General features: G+C 39.8%; 1 protein-coding gene across 6 annotated transcripts in view; it reads right to left on the bottom strand.

Moving 5' to 3' along the window:
* Positions 1-5,009: 5,009 nt before the first annotated feature.
* The window catches only part of KIAA0586 (KIAA0586 ortholog), a 99,561-nt gene continuing 85,968 nt past the window's right edge, over positions 5,010-18,602 (bottom strand). For all 6 annotated transcript variants that reach the window (XM_070750171.1, XM_070750189.1, XM_070750152.1 and 3 more), the window contains one exon: positions 5,010-5,379. In XM_070750171.1, the coding sequence (XP_070606272.1) occupies positions 5,237-5,379 (143 nt within the window). In that variant the 3' untranslated portion in view covers positions 5,010-5,236. The remainder of the gene's footprint in view (positions 5,380-18,602) is intronic.

The raw sequence follows: 18,602 nt of genomic DNA, 5'->3' as shown, positions 1-18,602 counted from the left end.
TTCCAGCCGTTCCTCGTCCAGTCCTCCGGTGCCCTGGAGAATAAAGTGATCCCCTCCTCTCTGTGGCAACCCCTCGTATACCTAGACTGCTATCACGTCCGCTCTGGCCCTCCTTTTCTCTAGGCTATCCATGCCCAGTTCCCGCAGTTTCTCTTCGTAAGTCTTGGTTTCTAGACCCCTGATCATTTTGGTTGCTCTTTTCTGCACCTTCTCCAGAGTTTCAATGTCTGAAGTGTGGTGACCAGAACTGAACACAGTACTCCAGGTGTGGTCTGACCAGGGCATAGTAGAGTGGTATTAAGACTTCCCTGGTCTTGGAGTGTATTCCCCTGTTGATGCAGCTTAGGATTGTACTGTATTGGCTTTTTTGGCTGCTGCTGCACATTGTTGGCTCATGTTTAGTTGATTATCCACCAAGACTCCGAGATCTCTTTCGCCGTCGCTACTGCTGAGAGGGGTTTCTCCCAGGATGTATGTATGTCCAGTTTTCTTTTTTACCTAGGTGAAGGACTTTGCTCTTGTCGATGTTGAACATCATTTTGTTGGTGTGGGCCCACTGTGTTAGTCTGTCCAGGTCTTTCTGCAATTTGAGCCTGTCTTCAACGGTGTTTGTCATTGTGGTCAAGTTGTGGTCAAATTGTGGACAAATTGTGGTCAAGTACTCCAGATAGGGTCTAAAGTCAAAGTAGAATGGAACAATTATTTCCTACAATTTGGATTCTGTTGCACTGTTAATGCTTCCCAATATAGCATTTGATGTTTTAACAGTTGCATCAAATTGCTGGCTCATTTTAAACTTACGGTTGACAAAGATATCCAGGTAACAAGCCAGACTTCTATATTTTTTCCTTATATTTTCCTACCTGGATCTGATCCCTACATTTCTCCTTGATAAATTCTACCGTATTAAATTCCATCAACCTCAGCTTTCAAAGATTACCAGGAGTTGTGCAATTTATTCACCCATGAAGACTTGGGATTCATTTAAATTAGCTCTCTCTGACCTTATCCTAAACTGCAGTTCCCTCCTCACATAGTGGCAAAATCACAATCAGCTACATCATTTTCTTTCTGAAAAAAACAAATGCAAAATATGAGACAGCCATTTCTGCCTTAGTGTGTCTTTTACCATTTGGCTACTCCGCTATCAACTACCAACCTCTATGGACCTTTATTTCTAACCAGAGGTGCGTGTCCATGCATGATTTCGCTACCTGCCCAGGTGCAGTAGCATAATTGCGCTGGACTCTGCTAGCACTCGGAGCCACAGGAGCAAGCATACATCACCGTTCCACCTTAGCAGCCCACCTGTTTCTAACATATCCAAACTAACCTTTTTTGGCTATGTTTGGTATCCTCTACTCCAGTGTTTCCCAACCTTGGCAACTTGAAGGTAGCTGGACTTCAACTCCCAGAATTCCCCAGCCAGCGAATGCTGGCTGGGGAATTCTGGGAGTTGAAGTCCAAATAGCTTCAAGTTGCCAAGGTTGGGAAACACTGCTCTACTCATTCTATAGTTTCAGGAAACAGCATTGTATTCTTTTATTATGTTCTTCTTTCATTGTCCACACATGCCATGTTTCCTCTTCATCATTCTGAACATGCCTTCCGTCCCCTGTCCATTTGTCTCTCCTATATTTTATATATCTTTTCTCCCATCCATATATCCTTCCTCTACTCTTCATTGATGTATTCTATTTTGATATCTCTTCTTCTATTCCTTCCCTGATATTTACTACTACACATTTTTATTCTCCTTAACTTTCAATTTGTATTGGATTAACTAACTAACTAACTAACTAACTAACTAACTGAATGAAGAATGAATGAATGAATGAATGAATAAATAAATAAATAAATAAAATATCCATGAAGGCCTCTTTAGAATTGTTCCATTTTGCCTTCTTTGGGGAACAAGGACAATCTCACGATAAGTGGGCTACTGGAGCAAATCATACATAGAGAAGATGACCTGGAATTGATTGAATATTTGCACAGAAATAAAAATGGAGCAACACCATCCTTCCAAGGTCTCATGGGATATTCTTTTATTATCAGAAAAGCCAAAAAGTAAAATTGTAAATATGCCAAGAATCCAATATTAATCAGGGAGTTGAATTTTATACTACAGCTGTCTTACTTTATATCATGACATCTGTACAAAGGTCGAAAGTAATAAATAATATGTTTGGTTTGACAGCTTTTCCCTTTTAAATTAAGGAACCACACTTAGCTTCCACCCCCACCACCCCATTTTTCACTGCTCTTCACAAACATAGACAGTAATTGTAAATTACATGGAATAAAGAAACTTTGTCCAGCTGCAATTGTAAGAAAGGTTCTAATCCAATGATAGGAAGCATAAAGAACTTACAGTATAAAGATCAGTCCTAAGTTTTGGCATGAAACCCTGTGGATGTTGCTAATCTATTTTAAATAGTGATGGGCGAACCCAACGGTGTTCGGGTTCGGCAAGTTCAGATGAACTTTACGCAAAATTCATCCGAACCCGAACCCGAATGGGGAATCCCACCAAGAGATTCCGGGCGCGGAGCTTTGACATCACGTATACCGGCAGGTTGCTAAGGACGCCAAGGTGATCACTTCCTGGATTCCATGGAATCCAGGAAGTGATCACCTTGACGTCCTTAGCAACCTACCGGTGACGTCAAAGCTCCAAACGCCAAACGCGACCCCGAACTTTGCCTGAAGTTTCAAAAAATTTCGGGTTCATGTTTGGCATACCGAACACCGCAAAATTCGGTACAGATCCGAATTGTGCAGGTTCAGTTCACCCATCACTAATTTTAAACATTAATGTTCTGTGCATGGCCCTCGGACCGAACCCACTGATTCAAAAATCCCTTATTTTATGATAAAATGAAACTCTTTATTGATAAAAACACACATAACGAAAAGCAGATTTTAAAATGGCAAGGAAAAAGGAGTTATTTTTCTCTTTGGAGCTAAACATAAACAATGTCTGGGAAAGGCACCAAACTCGGCCTAATCAGCATTCCTTAGATGACAAGTCCATTTATCATTTAAACATATGAGTTAGCTCACTGAAGTTCCAGGCAAAAATCATACAGCAGAGAATGTCTTTTATCGAGGCAGAAATCATGGTTTTAAAGCCTTGTTCAATCACACCCCCAGTCTAACATCTCTTCCATTGAACGACGTTGAAACCCCACACCCAATTACCCACGATCTTTTGCCTTTATACTGCCTGGAAGTGACATCACACCACAAAGAGGCTAAGGCTTTAAACTAATACCTTTTACTCTGCAACTCCTCTTGCCTTCTCAGCAATCTTCTATAGCGAGGATCTATCCACTAACTTTCCACTCTGTCTTCCTCATCCTCCAACTGGGATCATTCCTCCATTGTCTGCCGCACGAATTCCAGAGGCCGATTAGGTCCCACAGAGTTGGCCTTCTCCAGGTCCCATCGACAAAACAATGTCGTCTGGCGGGACCTAGGGGAAGAGCCTTCTCTGTGGCGGCCCCGGCCCTCTGGAATCAACTCCCCCCGGAGATTCGAACTGCCCCTACGCTTCTTGCCTTCCGTAAAATGTTGAAGACTCACCTTTGCCGCCAGGCGTGGGGGGATTAATCTCCCCCCTCCTTTTTTGCTGACCTTATTATGTTTATTATGTTTTTAATTTAGTTGGACTGAGTGTGTATGACTGTGTAGTAGATACGTTTTTATAATGTATTTTTAAATTAGTTTTTTTCAATTTTTTAACATTAAATTGTATCTAGATTATATTGCTATTGTGTTGTGAGCCGCCCCGAGTCTTCGGAGAGGGGCGGCATACAAATCTAATAAATTATTATTATTATTATTATTATTATTATTATTATTATTATTATTATTATTGTCATATCAGCCCCCTCTAGAGGTTCCTCAGGTTCACTCAGGTCACTTTCTCCCTCATTCTCACTCTCTGCATCAGCTGGCAAACCCACCCACCCCCCAGCCCAGGGTATCCGGAGGGGCCTGGCTCATCCTCCTCAGAATCTGCCATGGATGAGGTGGACAAGGGGCACTCATGCCTTCTGCCGCACAAATCCCAGCGACCGGTTAGGTCCCACAGAGTTGGTCTCCTCCGGGTCCCGTCAACTAAACAATGTCGTTTGGCGGGACCCAGAGGAAGAGCCCTCTCTGTGGTGGCTCCGACCCTCTGGAATCAGCTCCATCCAGAGATTAGAACTGCCCCCATCCTCCTTGCCTTTCATAAACTCCTTAAAACCCACCTCTGTCATCAAGCGTGGGGGAACTGAAACATCTCCCCCTGCCTATGTAGTTTTCTGTGTATGATATGACTGTATGTATGCTTTTTATATATTGGGTTTTTTTGTTTTTTAGACTTTTTAAATGTATTATTGTTATTTTAGAGTCTAACTACCGTGTTTCCCCGAAAGTAAGACAGTGTCTTACTTTCTTTTTATCCCCAAAAGCCCCACTATGTCTTACTTTCGGGGTATGTCTTATATTGGGAAAAAATTGTCAATTTTTTTGTTTTAACCATAAAATTAACATTTAGACGCGGTGACGTATGGAGGGGGGACGGTGCGGACGTGGGCAGGAGGCGGTGCGCAGCTAGATGAGAGGGAGGCGGAAATACCCCCGTGTTTCCCCGAAAGTAAGACATATGTCTTACTTTTGGGGTACGGCTTATATTAGCCGACCCCCCCTGAAACCCCCGATACATCTTACAATCGGGGGTGTCTTACTATCGGGGAAACAGGGTATTAGATTTGTCATTATATATTGTTTTTATCATTGCTGTAAGCCGCCCCGAGTCTACGGAGAGGGGCGGCATACAAATCTAATAAATAATAATAATAATAATAATAATAATAATAATAATAATACTCATAACAATTAGAAAGTAAGAAAGATCAATGGCCTGATCGCCCATGTTCTACTGGACAGTTTGATTCTCCTTTCCATTCAAACATGATTTCAAAAGATGAAAAAATAAACAATACCAAGACTTAATCTTTAAAAACAAAAAATATTTTTATTAAAATTTACATATCTCATTAACACATATGCATAGATAGATAGATATAAATTTCCTGATGATAAAAGGCAAATCGATTATTTACAATAATATGGCTGGCAACATTTCTGCATCAAAAGTTAGCATGTTACATTATTTTCAGACAAATATCTGTCAACATCCTCTCTCCAAAATGCCTGTATGCATGAAATAGACTTGCACATTTCAAAATGTGTCTGCCCCAGAAGAGTCTGAATTCCCATGAACTGAATTGACGTTCATTTTGTCCTCTGTATCAGCAGATGGCACCTTCACAGATACTTTACCTGGTGCAGGAAGGAGGCTTAAATGGGATACGACCTCTGTCTCTGAAACAGAAAGAGCATTTAGTCATTTGCAGGTCAAGTCATCCAACTACAAACTGAAAAATGCCATCTGACTGTACTGTGTTCATTTTAGAAAACACTAAGGGCCTGCCTGTTTGTCCACTATAAAAAAAAACATGAGACTGTTTTGCAGAGCGAACTAAAATTGTGATTCAGGTTTTCCTAGATACGTTAACCTCTGGTAGCAGTGTACAATATTAATAACACTCCAAATGGCTTTTTTCTTCTAAAAAGTAGGAAAATCTTTCCAAATACAAAACTGAAAATATTAGATAATAAAGCAATGCAGATTATTAACATCATCACTATAACAGCTAAAGCTGAGATTTGATTTACAGACTCTATCTTGGCAGCTTTATTCAGTCAATGAATTTTGATTTTTTTTCAGTCTGTTAAAATAATAGTTTCCAATTATGTCCCAGTCTGCAAATTTAAACCACAGATTTCAGGAACAATGTAGGAATGAATACATGTTTAAAGTTTATTTAGTAGCCTTTTGGCTTTAATATTGGCTACATAGGAACAATCTTAACACTGCACTGAAAACAGATCATTCTTTCTCTTTCTTTGGCTCAATATAGCAGATACTTAGCTAACTTTGTCTGAAAACATACCTAAAAGTAAACATATAGTAGGAAATCATTGTTATACTGTGACATCCAATCATTGGAAGTAAGCTTGGCTAATTAATACAAGACTTGTAGATTATATTTAAGAAACCTGAAAATGTGGGTTGAGGTCCAGGATCAGGCTTTGAATTTATTTATTTATTTATTTATTTATTTATTTATTTATTTATTTATTTATTTATTTATTTGATTTGATTTGATTTGATTTGATTTGATTTGATTTGATTTGATTTGTATGCCGCTCCTCTCTGAAGATTCGGGGCGGCTAACAACAATAAAAAGACAATGTAAACAAATCTAATATTAAAAATAATCTAAAAACCCCAATTTAAAGAACCAATCATACATACAAGCATACCATGTATAAATTCTATAAGCCTAGGGGGGAAGGGAAAATTTCAATTCCCCCATGCCTGATGGCAGAGGTGGGTTTTAAGGAGCTTGCGAAAGGCAAGGAGGGTGGGGGCAACTCTGATATCTGGGGGGAGTTGGTTCCAGAGAGTCGGGGCCGCCACAGAGAAGGCTCTTTCCCTGGGTCCAGCCAGACGACATTGTTTAGTCGACAGGACCCGGAAAAGGCCAACTCTGTGGGACCTAACTGGTCACTGGGATTCGTGCGGCAGAAGGCGGTCCCGGAAATATTCTGGTCCGATGCCATGAAGGGCTTTATAGGTCATAACCAACACTTTGAATTGTGACCAGAAACCGATCAGCAACCAATGCAGACCGCTGAGTGTTGGAGTAACATGGGCATGTTTAGGAAAGCCCACGATAGCTCTCACAGCTGCATTCTACATGATCTGAAGTTTGCATTATTTTCAAGGCAAGCAAAATTATAATCTTCCTTTCTCATTAATATGTAGAGCAAATTATATTTTCTCTTCCATTTTAAAGGATTGGTCTTTCCTCTTTCCTCACTTAATTAACTAGCATGACTATGCAACGGCAGAAGATTTATGTAATGTGTTCCAAGTTGTGGCTCAGAGACTGATAATTAGCTGATCAAAACTGACATGAAAGCTTTTTGTTTCAATGTTGTATTCCAGATGATGAGAGTTAGTTTCTGAAGTCTCCACCTGGACTGCCCCATAATATGCTTCCAAAACAACTACCTCCAGTCAATCTTGTTGACAGTGAGAAGTCTCAAAAAGTCAAATTCTTTATTACACATTGGGGTGCTACTGTGCATCCTATTATCATGTAACATATTAGAACATTTTTGTCTCAACCTCTGCTCTTTTCAAAACATCAGGAAAAAAGATTTTCCTTGATCATGTTGGTATTCATTTGCATGTAAACTCACTGCAAATGTCTAGTGTAGTGGTGGCAGTTTGAAATCCCCAGTGTAGTATCCAAAGATCTCTAGGAGAAATCAGTTGAATGATGATAAAAGCTGGGGTTATACATACCCAGAGCTGGGATTCAGCAGGTTCTAGCCAGTTCTGGAGAACCGATGGTGGAAATTTTGAGTAATTCAGAGAACCTTATTGGCCCTGTCCCCATCTATTCTCTGCCTCCCAGAGTCCCAGTTGATCGGGAAGAAATGGAGATTTTGCAGTAACCTTCCCCTGGAGTGGGGTGGGAATGGAGATTTTACAGTATTCTTCCCCTGCCGCGCTCACCAAGCCATGCCCGTCAAGCCAAACCGCACCCACAGAAACAGCAGTAAAATTTTTTGAATCCTACCACTGTACACACCGTCTATTTTCACTATTGAAGGATAGTGGACATAATCTCTGGATGTAACACGGTGTGTACAGTGGTAGGATTCAAAAACTTTTACTGCTGTTTCTGTGGGTGCGGTTTGGCTTGACGGGCATGGCTTGGTGAGCGCGGCAGGGGAAGAATACTGTAAAATCTCCATTCCCACCCCACTCCAGGGGAAGGTTACTGCAAAATCTCCATTTCTTCCCGATCAACTGGGACTCTGGGAGGCAGAGAATAGATGGGGACAGGGCCAATAAGGTTCTCTGAATTACTCAAAATTTTCACCATCGGTTCTCCAGAACTGGCTAGAACCTGCTGAATCCCACCTCTGGATGTGCATAACCACAGCTTTTATCATCATTCAACTGATTTCTCCTAGAGAACTTTTTGATACTACACTGGGGGTTTCAAACTGCCACCACTACACTAGACATTTGCAGTGCATTTACATGCAAATGAATACCAACATGATCAAGGAAAATCTTTTTTCCTGATGTTTTGAAAAGAGCAGAGGTTGAGACAAAAATGTTTATGTTTCCAGGATCAGTATTGGACATTACATATTTCTTCCCAGCAATATAAATATACCACAAAATAGTTCCCATTGCTTTTGGAAGACATTATGGTACGTTTTGCATATACAGCAAAATATGTAGGACCCAACACAGAGAATCCGAAATCTAACAGATATTATTCTCTACAAGGGGATTTTCAATACTGTGAAATCTGTGCAATGGGCTCACTATGCAAGGGACCAAATTCCACTGGATGGACATTATATGATTTTACTATGCAAATTATTACAAAGGATGTATAGAGTCCCATCACATGTACAATATCACAAAATGGACATAAGCCACACCAATGATGTTTTCTCTGATTTTTCAAACTATAATGACTCCCTCCCAAAGTTTATTAACTTTCACTGCATACATTCCCAGAACAATCATACAAATTTTCTAATCGGAAGAGAAAATTGCAATCACATCTGGAAATGGACACATAACATATACCAAAGGCTGGTTTTTTCATCAGTATTTACATTCATTCATTCATTCATTCATTCATTCCTTTCTTTCTTTCTTTCCTGTATGGCACATTCACATCATAGTATTTACATTGTCCAAGTGGGAAAGAAGAAGCATGGAATGCCATACTTTCCCCAAAACTCCCCATTTGATTTGTTTTCTCTTTATCTCTTAGAAATGTTGTTTATACATTTAGAGATTTTACAAATGCTGTACATGGACAAATTGATGAGAAAACTCCATACAACAACAGCTTTTTCTTACTGATATTACTATGGTCAGTTTTTAAATATTTTCCAATCCCACATATATGAAGCCAGGAAGGGGGGAAGGTATCACTTTACAAAGTTTGCAACCTAATACAAAAATAAAATGGCTGAAATCTATGAAAAGAACACCTGGAAAAACATATCTAGCAAAATATTCATCTTCCATTAAGAACGGGACAGAAAAAGTAACTTGTTTCTTCTACTGCCAGGTTCTGACTGCTTGGTTTTGTTGAATATCAACTTCAAAGTTTAGCTGTTGTTATGTTCAATGTCTTAGTGCCCTCCAATGAGTTTGTTTCAAGACTGATCCTAAGACATCTAAGTAGACAGCTGCATCCTCCTAACTCAATGCTTTATATGTTTCCAGAAAAGAAGCAAAATTCTTTTGCTCTTTATACAATCATATCCCTTACTCCTCTTTGTTCTTTTCTCTTTTCCTTTTGCCTAGTTAAAGCACCTGGATAGTATTTATATATACAATTATTTTGTAAAACCCATAACTCACTGCTGAGGACATGCAACGTTTACTGCAGCTCCATAGGAACATGGCAGCCACTCTATAGTTAGATAGCAGCAAGAGTATTCAAATAGGGAAGTTATACTATCCTTGCTGGAGTATTCATTCTTATTAGTCTGAAGAAAAGTACAGAAGCTCTGAAGAACTAAAATATCCAACTTGATCCCATCTTCATAATTTAAAATGTTTGGATTATTAGGCAGGTAACTACCTAGTACAACAACAATAACCTCATCTTGTCTTTGATTCACAATATTAGCTATTGTTGTTCAGAAGTGGCTTATTGGCAGACAAGACACTTGCTCGAAGAACTACAATTTATATCCTACCCTCCTATGTAGTTTAGCATTATATGAGAATACTTTGAAGAGGATGAGAACTTAATCAGTCCTTAAGTACTTAGCTAGCAGCTGGGAAGGAACGTCACAGCCCTCCTTCTTCCATGATGTGAAACACACACACTTTGCTCTGCTTTGGTTTTAAAGTCGTGAAAAATCAACAAACAAAGTCCGGAAACAGCAAGGCACGGTCCTGAAGAACAACGATCAGATAATCTTCCACAATGGCCAAGCCAGCACGCTGCTATTTATATCAGCAGCTCTAAATACTGGAGCCCCACCCAAACACAGGTGGCCTCTCTTATCTCCTGTAATATTTCTTCAATTGGTCTCTTCGATACATAATTCTGCGCATGCGTGGGTCTAACACTTCCTCATCCGAATCGACCGAAGATAATGGAGAATGGCTTCCTGGGCTGTGTGCCAAGCCCCCCTCTTCCAAGTCACCCCCACCTTCTTCTTCGTCCAAGGAAACTGCACTACCTGACTCTGTCAGCAATAAAACAGGCCTATGACATGTTGATGTTTCCCCTGCATCCACCTCCACATTCCTTGGGGCAGGAGCTGGGCCAGAGCCAACGACAACAGGGGTGGATTCTAAGTTGCCTTGCCACCGTTTCACTTCCTCTCATGCTGCGTGGTTGCACATGTGCATTGCTATAAAAACAGCTGTGCATGCACATAAGCAAAAATCAAGATGCCGCCGAGAAAGCAAGTTGGGGGGTGTGTGTGCCCAACTGGCCATCACTGCTGGTTCGGCGAACAAGAGGGAATTCCCGCTACCAGTTCTACAGAATAGAACCATGGCAGCAATCCACCTCTGGTATAACCTATAAATACATTTATCACTTGAGATGAAAGCTAGAATTTGAAATTATACCACAACTAACACGCTAACAACATGATTACAATTAGAATGCAATGATAAAGTTGATTTCAGGAAGGAATTTCAAAGGTGAATATGAACCAGGTATAAATGCTTCTGCTTTGATGGATTACATAATCAAGGATGTAGGATGAACGGTTCAGGAACATATAGCTTCTCAAAAAAATAAATCAAAGAATCACAATTGGGAGTTCTCGATCTGTTGTAAGAATTACGATATGAGGTTTAATTCAGCATGCTTGAACAAGGGGTTGAACTAGAACATGGCTGTCAAACTCGCGGTGTCACGTAGCCATCACGTGATGTTTCGCGACTTTCCCCCTTCACAGAGCTGGGGTAGGTGTGGCCTGGATATGACACAACTGGCCTGCGGGCCACCAGTTTGAAAGTCCTGGACTATAAGATCTCCAAGTTCCTTCCAAAAACTGAATCCATTCATCCCCCCTCCAAGTGTGCAGAAGTAATAAAATTGCAATATTCTATTTCTGGTGTTCTCAAAGGAAATAAATTCCAAATGGAATCTCCCGAAATAATAAATTGGTTTTTTAGAATTTTCATTGCTAAAAGCCATCTCAAAGAGATTCTGCCCTAAGAGGAGAGTAGTATTAGACTACAGTGGCAAAAATCGGAATGGTTTTGGTAGTAACTTTTATTGCCTCAAATTTTATTAAAATAAATATGCTTTTGTCAACAGCAACTTCATCAAATGTAGAGAATAGTTAGAATGATGTCAGATTAGAGGAAAGATAGGAAAAGAGCCAGGTTGGTTATGTAGATGTAAGACAGACTTCCAGTTATAATTTATATAACTATTGATTATAAAATGTAAACCCACATAATCTATTGAAAACATAAGCCTTTCAGTAACATTTGTTAGTTGGAAACTGCACTATCAATCTCGTGATCTTTAATTTCTGCAACACATATACAAGAAAGAGTTTCCACAACTGGAAGCATATTGATGCCATAATAATAATACTATCTGGTTTCTCCATAAGTAGACCCAGGCAAATGCCACGTTTCTAGGACGGTGAATTGACTAATTCTTCACACTTTTGATTTTTAAAAAGATAGTTTGTAATTTATTTATTTGTTTGTTGGTTGGTTGGTTTATTTATTTATTGGATTTGTATGCCGCCCCTCTCCGGAGACTCGGGGCAGCTAACAGCAATAATAAGACAGCGTACAATAATAATCCAATACTAAAAACGATTAAAAACCCATTAATATAAAAACCAAACATACATACAGACATACCATGCATAAAATTGTAAAGGCCTAAGGGGAAAGGGTATCTCAATTCCCCCATGCCTGGCGGCAGAGGTGGGTTTTAAGTAGTTTACGAAAGGCAAGGAGGGTGGGGGCAATTCTAATCTCTGGGGGGAGTTGGTTCCAGAGGGCCGGGGCCGCCACAGAGAAGGCTCTTCCCTTGGGTCCCGCCAAGCGGCATTGTTTAGTTGACAGGACCCGGAGAAGACCCACTCTGTGGGAACTAACTGGTCCCTGGGATTTGTGCAGCAGAAGGCGGTCCCGGAGATAATCTGGTCCGGTGCCATGAAGGGCTTTATAGGTCATAACCAACACTTTGAATTGTGACCGGAAACTGATCAGCAACCAATGCAGACTGCGGAGTGTTGGTGTAACATGGGCATATTTGGGAAAGCCCATGATTGCTCTTGCAGCTGCATTCTGCACGATCTGAAGTTTCTGAACACTTTTCAAAGGTAGCCCCATGTAGAGAGCGTTACAGTAGTCGAGCCTCGAGGTGATGAGGGCATGAGTGACTGTGAGCAGTGACTCTCGGTCCAAATAGGGCCGCAACTGGTGCACCAGGTGAACCTGGGCAAACGCCTCCCTCGCCACAGCTGAAAGATGTTTCTCTAATGTGAGCTGTGGATCGAGGAGGACGCCCAAGTTGCGAACTCTCTCTGTGGGGGTCAATGATTCTCCCCCCAGGGTAATGGACGGACAGATGGAATTGTCCTTGGGAGGCAAGACCCACAGCCACTCCGTCTTGTCTGGGTTGAGTTTGAGTTTGTTGACACCCATCCAGGCCCCAACAGCCTCCAGGCACTGGCACATCACTTCCACTGCTTCGTTGACTGGACATGTTCACATGACAGTTCCAAGGTGAATTATATACTGAATTATAGCACCATTAAAATTACCATTTTCAGATCTCTTCAGGTTTCACATCTAATACTCAATGCTCTGTAGCATTTTACATTCAATATTGAGAAACTATACCTTTTGTTCTTCCCTACACTGAAACAGTTTTTGTTTAACATTTCTTCACATTGCTTAAGATTCTTATAGCACCACAACTGCAATACCTCACCATGTTCCAGCTGTGATATGCTGGCAAAATTGTGAAGACATGGAATAAAACTTCTGAAATATATTAGGCTTCCTGAGGGGTGAGGTATGAATGAGGAAATATTAAGGGATATTTTAACAGGCAGTGGTAACATGTTAGTATTGACTATGCTTGCTGCAGGCAAAGACAGTTTCTTCCTCTCTTTTTAATTATTTAGTTCTAATTTAATTATTTAATTTTGAATTAAGTATTGATTGGGGAGTTTTCTATGTGAATGTGTGTGCATATATGTCCTTGGGTGCAATCTGAGCTTGTTTATAGTCTCTCCCATGCACACACACACAAAACTTTAAAATATATATTTCTGCATTAATTCCTTATATTATATTATTCGATATAATCCTTAATAAAATTATTGAAATGAAATACAGTGATACCTTGTCTTACAAACTTAATTGGTTCCGGGACGAGGTTCTTAAGGTGAAAAGTTTGTAAGACGAAACAATGTTTCCCATAGGAATCAGTGGAAACGTAATTAATGCGTGCAAGCCCAAAATTCACCCCTTTTGCCAGCCGAAGCGCCCATTTTTGCGCTGCTGGGATTCCCCTGAGGCTCCCCTCCATGGAAAACTCCACCTCCGGACCTCTGTGTTTTTGCGATGCTGCGATTTCACTGAGGCTCCCCTCACTGGGAAACCCCACCTCCGGACTTCCGTTGCCAGCAAAGCGCCCGTTTTTGCGCTGCTGGGATTCCCCTGCTGGGATTCCCCTGCAGCATCTCAAAAACACGGAAGTCCGGAGGTGGGATTTCCCATGGAGGGGAGCCTCAGGGGAATCCCAGCAATGGAAGGCAATGGAAGTCCGGAGGCGGGGCATCCCAGCGGCGGCAGTGGGTTTGTAAGGTGAAAATAGTTTGTAAGAAGAGGCAAAAAAATCTTAAACCCCGGGTTTGTATCTCGAAAAGTTTGTATGACGAGGCGTTTGTAAGACGAGATATCACTGTATATTAGACTTCCTGAAATCTAAGAAAAAGTGGAAAAGCTCCGCTCCGAGTCCTCAGAGAGGGGCGGCAATCAAATCTAATAAATTATTATTAATTATTATTATTATTAAAAGATGGAAGAGCTACAAGGAAATTCAAAAATGATACAGGCTGAACAATGGTGTATGAGAACATTCCATAAAATGCTTAAAGCACTGTGATAATTCCATATTAAACACTTAAAAAGCAGTCTTAAGGCCATCACAGCCTCTGCAGGTTTTCAAGTTAACCACATTGCCAACACAGTAGCCATCTTACCCTAACCACTTAATTGATTTAGTTTAATTAAGAAGGAATGTTTTTCAAACAGAGTGGCTCTGACTCTTTACATAGAAGTACAGTCTAAACTAGATTTATCCTTTCCACACATCCGTTAACTGAAGGCTAAAAGAACACTGACAATCCAAGCAAAATTTTATCTGTTTGGCTGCTCTCCCAAGAACTTTAGCAAAACTATGGAGTCAAGAATGCTAACCAGGGCTATCACTAAGCATATACAAATAAGTCACTAAGTATATTCTCAAAGGTTCTCTCTGGTTGTGACAATCACAGAATGTTGTAGTATTTAAAATGCATTATAAAATTACAGATTCTCCCTGTGTTTTTCAAAGTTTTCGTAAGTAGCATTTAGACATTTATAAAGATGTTCTTTCTTTGAACTACAAGAACCAGTATAGCAAAGTGGATAAGGTGTTAGCAGGAAGTCCCAGGTTCAAGTCCTCACTTAAAAATAAAACTTTGGATGAATAGCTCATGCTTAGGCCAACTTTTCATATGCAGTTATTGTGGGAATGCAATTAAAGGATCCCTTTCCCCCTACAATGTTAAGCCACCTTTTCCAGAATTAAAAAAAAGTGAACTGGGCAATTGCTAGTCCTTCCTGGAAACAGAGGTTCTCGAGATCCTAATTATACACATGAAAAAATTCACATAAATATACCTACCTACAGTCATCATTGGTAAGCAGTTTTTCACATGGCTCGTATTTATTGAATTAAAAAAATAAATATTATCCCCATTACATATTCAACAGTAATCATTTACTTAGAGAAACAAATCCTTTTATTGTTCCATGTCTTATATTATTTCAGATCATGTCAATAAATTAAAGTGTGCTTGTGCGCATGTGCCTATACTTCCTTACACACTGTTTTTTAAAGCAGTTTTAATAATAATAATAATAATAATAATAATAATAATAATAATAATAATAATGTGTTGGTTATGACCTATAAAGCCCTTCATGGCACCGGACCAAATTATCTCCGGGACCGCCTTCTGCCGCACGAATCCCAGCGACCAGTTAGGTCCCACAGAGTTGGCCTTCTCCGGGTCCCATCAATTAAACAATGTCGTTTGGCAGGACCCAGGGGAAGAGCCTTCTCTGTGGCAGCCCCGGCCCTCTGGAACCAACTCCCCCCAGAGATTAGAATAGCCCCCGGTTAGGTCCCACGGAGTTGGTCTTCTCAGGGTCCCGTCGACTAAACAGCTTTTCGTAAGCTCCTTAAAACCCACCTCTGCCGTCAAGCATGGGGGAACTAAGATATTATTTCTCCCTAGGCTGCTACAATTTATGCATGGTATGTTTGTATGTATGGTTAGTTTTTATAATAAGGGTTTTTAGCTGTTTTAGTATTGGATTGTCGCATGTTGTTTTTACCACTGTTGTTAGCCGCCCCGAGTCTACGGAGAGGGGCGGCATACAAATCCAATAAATAATAATAATAATAATAATAATAATAATAATAATAATAATAATAATAATAATAATAATAATATAATAATAATATTTATAATAGAATAATAATAATAATAATATTATAATAATAATAATAATAATAATAATAATAATAATAATAATAATTTATTAGATTTGTATGCCGCTCCTCTCCGAAGACACATTTTTCCAGTGCAGGAAACATTTGCAATTTAAAAAGAAAAATTACTTTAAACCATATACAGATTATGCAAAAATGAAAAGTTCACTGGAAAGGAGAACTTAACAGTTGAGTTGTGAGTTTAGCAATACTGTAGTGATCATCATTCACACATAACACCACTGGAAATAAAAACTGGTTCAAGTTCTAAGTTGTCATTGTTTGGCTAATAGTTTCAAGCTGCCGTAGCACAGCTGCACCAATCCAGCCAGACAGATTTTCACAGCAATGCTTTGATAGCATGGGGGCCCTTAAGTGTCAAGATATAGAAAAAGCAGCAGTTGTTGGCTGTGAAAACAGTCTGATGCAAACCAGATGGGGGCCTCACTTGATGGGCAACATTTAAAGGAAACAATGGGTTCATTCAACAAAAGTCAAGCAGTCACTGCCCAAGAGAGAGTGAGCAGAACACAACAGTCAACCGGAATAGAGGAAAACAAGAAACAGTTGTGAGGTTCTGGGTGAGGAGATCTGCTGCTCTTCAGACTAAACAAAGTTTTGATTTCTAACTTTTAGATTAATTCATTTCATTCCAGATTACAGGCCTCTTCCCATCTTTCTCATTGTTTCCAATATTTATGCACTTTGTTAATTTTGCTTTAAGGAAAAAAACACTTGTATATGAGAAACTGGATAGGAGGACAGCTTATTTCTAATAATTTTATTTCTTTATTTCTTTATTCATTCATTCATTCATTTGTTAGATTTGTATGCCGCCCCTCTCCGTATACTCGGGGCGGCTCACAGCAACAATAAAACAATGTACAACAAATCTAATAATTTAAAAAACACTAAAAAACCCATTATTAAAAGCAAACATACACACAACCATACCATGCATAAACTGTATAGGCCCGGAGGAGATGTCTCAATTCCCCCATGCCTGATGGCAGAGATGGGTTTTAAGGAGTTAGCGAAAGGCAAGGAGGGTGGGGGCAGTTCTAATCTCTGGGGGGAGCTGGTTCCAGAGGGTCGGGGCCGCCACAGAGAAGGCTCTTTCCCTGAGTCCCGTCAAACGACATTGTTTAGTCGATGGGACCCTGAGAAGGCCAACTCTGTGGGACCTAACCGGTCACTGGGATTTGTGCGGCATATTTGGATATGGATTTTTTTTATTTATTTGTCAAACAACAAGTATAATATTATAGTACATATTAACATAACATAAGTAGAAAGTAGTAATAGAAAGGATAATAAGACAATAGGATAGGGACATTAGGCACAAAAATGCACTTATGCACGCCCCTTGTATCTACCTAAGAAAGCAGAACATTTCCAAGTGTCGGCTGTTGATTCTCAAATGGCTCAGTTATTCATCTATCAATAGCATTGCTGAACACATTTTTCATTAAGTGGTCAGAAATAGTTTCATGCATGAGAATCATAGTAAACTTGCCTGGAAACTCCCACTTCTCTGCCATAAGTTTCACAGTGGTCTAGTTCAGAGTATTATCACATTAATAAGTACAGTATAAAGCAAAATGCATTAATTAATACGACATGCATTTATAATACAGACATTTCAATTCTAGCCTGGTGTCAAAGAAAGAAAAAACTGCCAGGTTGGTCCTTTTGTCAAGGCATCGGTTTTGGAAGAGGACAGAAGGGGAACCCAATTTAAATCCTACATCAATTTAGCCAGATGATGCACCTAGGAAGTCAGCTGTATTTCACAACATTTCATACCTTTTGTCAGTCTGAAAAGTTGCTACCAGACTCCCTCTCACATTAATAATGACTCAGTCAGTGGCAAGACCTCTTCTTACTACTGTTACAAAAGAAGATGAATTCAGCAGTAAAATTTAAGACTACAAGTAACATGTACTTTGCAAGATTGAAGGGTTTACATCAGGAGTGTCAAACTTGTGGCGTCACATTTCATCACGTGACGTATTATGACTCCCCCTTCACTAAAATGTAGCCAGCACGTGATGCATTCAGGCCCCAGGCTGTGAGTTTGACATCCCTGATTTATATTATGCTCATATTTAGTTGTATGCTTAATTGTCATAGCCATGTAGGTGTAAGTCGGACTAGATGAGAAAGCAAAGTTATTGTAAGAGTTGCCAATTACCTAGTAGTTCAAATTTTTGTAGAGACCCTAAGTTTGTAATAAATCTTTATATCCATTTAAATTGTCTGGACCTTCCCATTTCCCCGGCTTGATATTAGTCTGAACTACTAACCATAGTTCCCTCTAAGCTGAGCAGTGAGCAATCGCTCACTTAAAAATCATCATCAACTCAGAGTTTTCCAAACCTGCCCAGAAGCCGAGAGGGAAAGAGTGAGAGGGAAGGAGAGAGAGAGGAAGAGAGAGAAACAGATAGAAAAAAGAGAGGAAGGAAAAGAGAAAGAAAAAGAATGGGAGTAAGGAAGAGAGAAAGAAAATCAAAATCTAGTTTGAAACTAGCTCAACTATTTAAGTGGCATTTTGATATTGATAGAGTTGCCCTATTATGAGCTCACTGTTATAGACACTCAGTACAGTATTTTATTTTGAAATTCACTGAGGCAAAACAGGGTGGGTTTTTTGTT

This window comes from Erythrolamprus reginae, chromosome 1, assembly GCF_031021105.1.
Source record: "Erythrolamprus reginae isolate rEryReg1 chromosome 1, rEryReg1.hap1, whole genome shotgun sequence".
NCBI lineage: Eukaryota > Metazoa > Chordata > Lepidosauria > Squamata > Dipsadidae > Erythrolamprus > Erythrolamprus reginae.
Note: the sequence above shows the minus strand (reverse complement) of the source record. Positions and strands in the feature narration are given on the sequence as shown.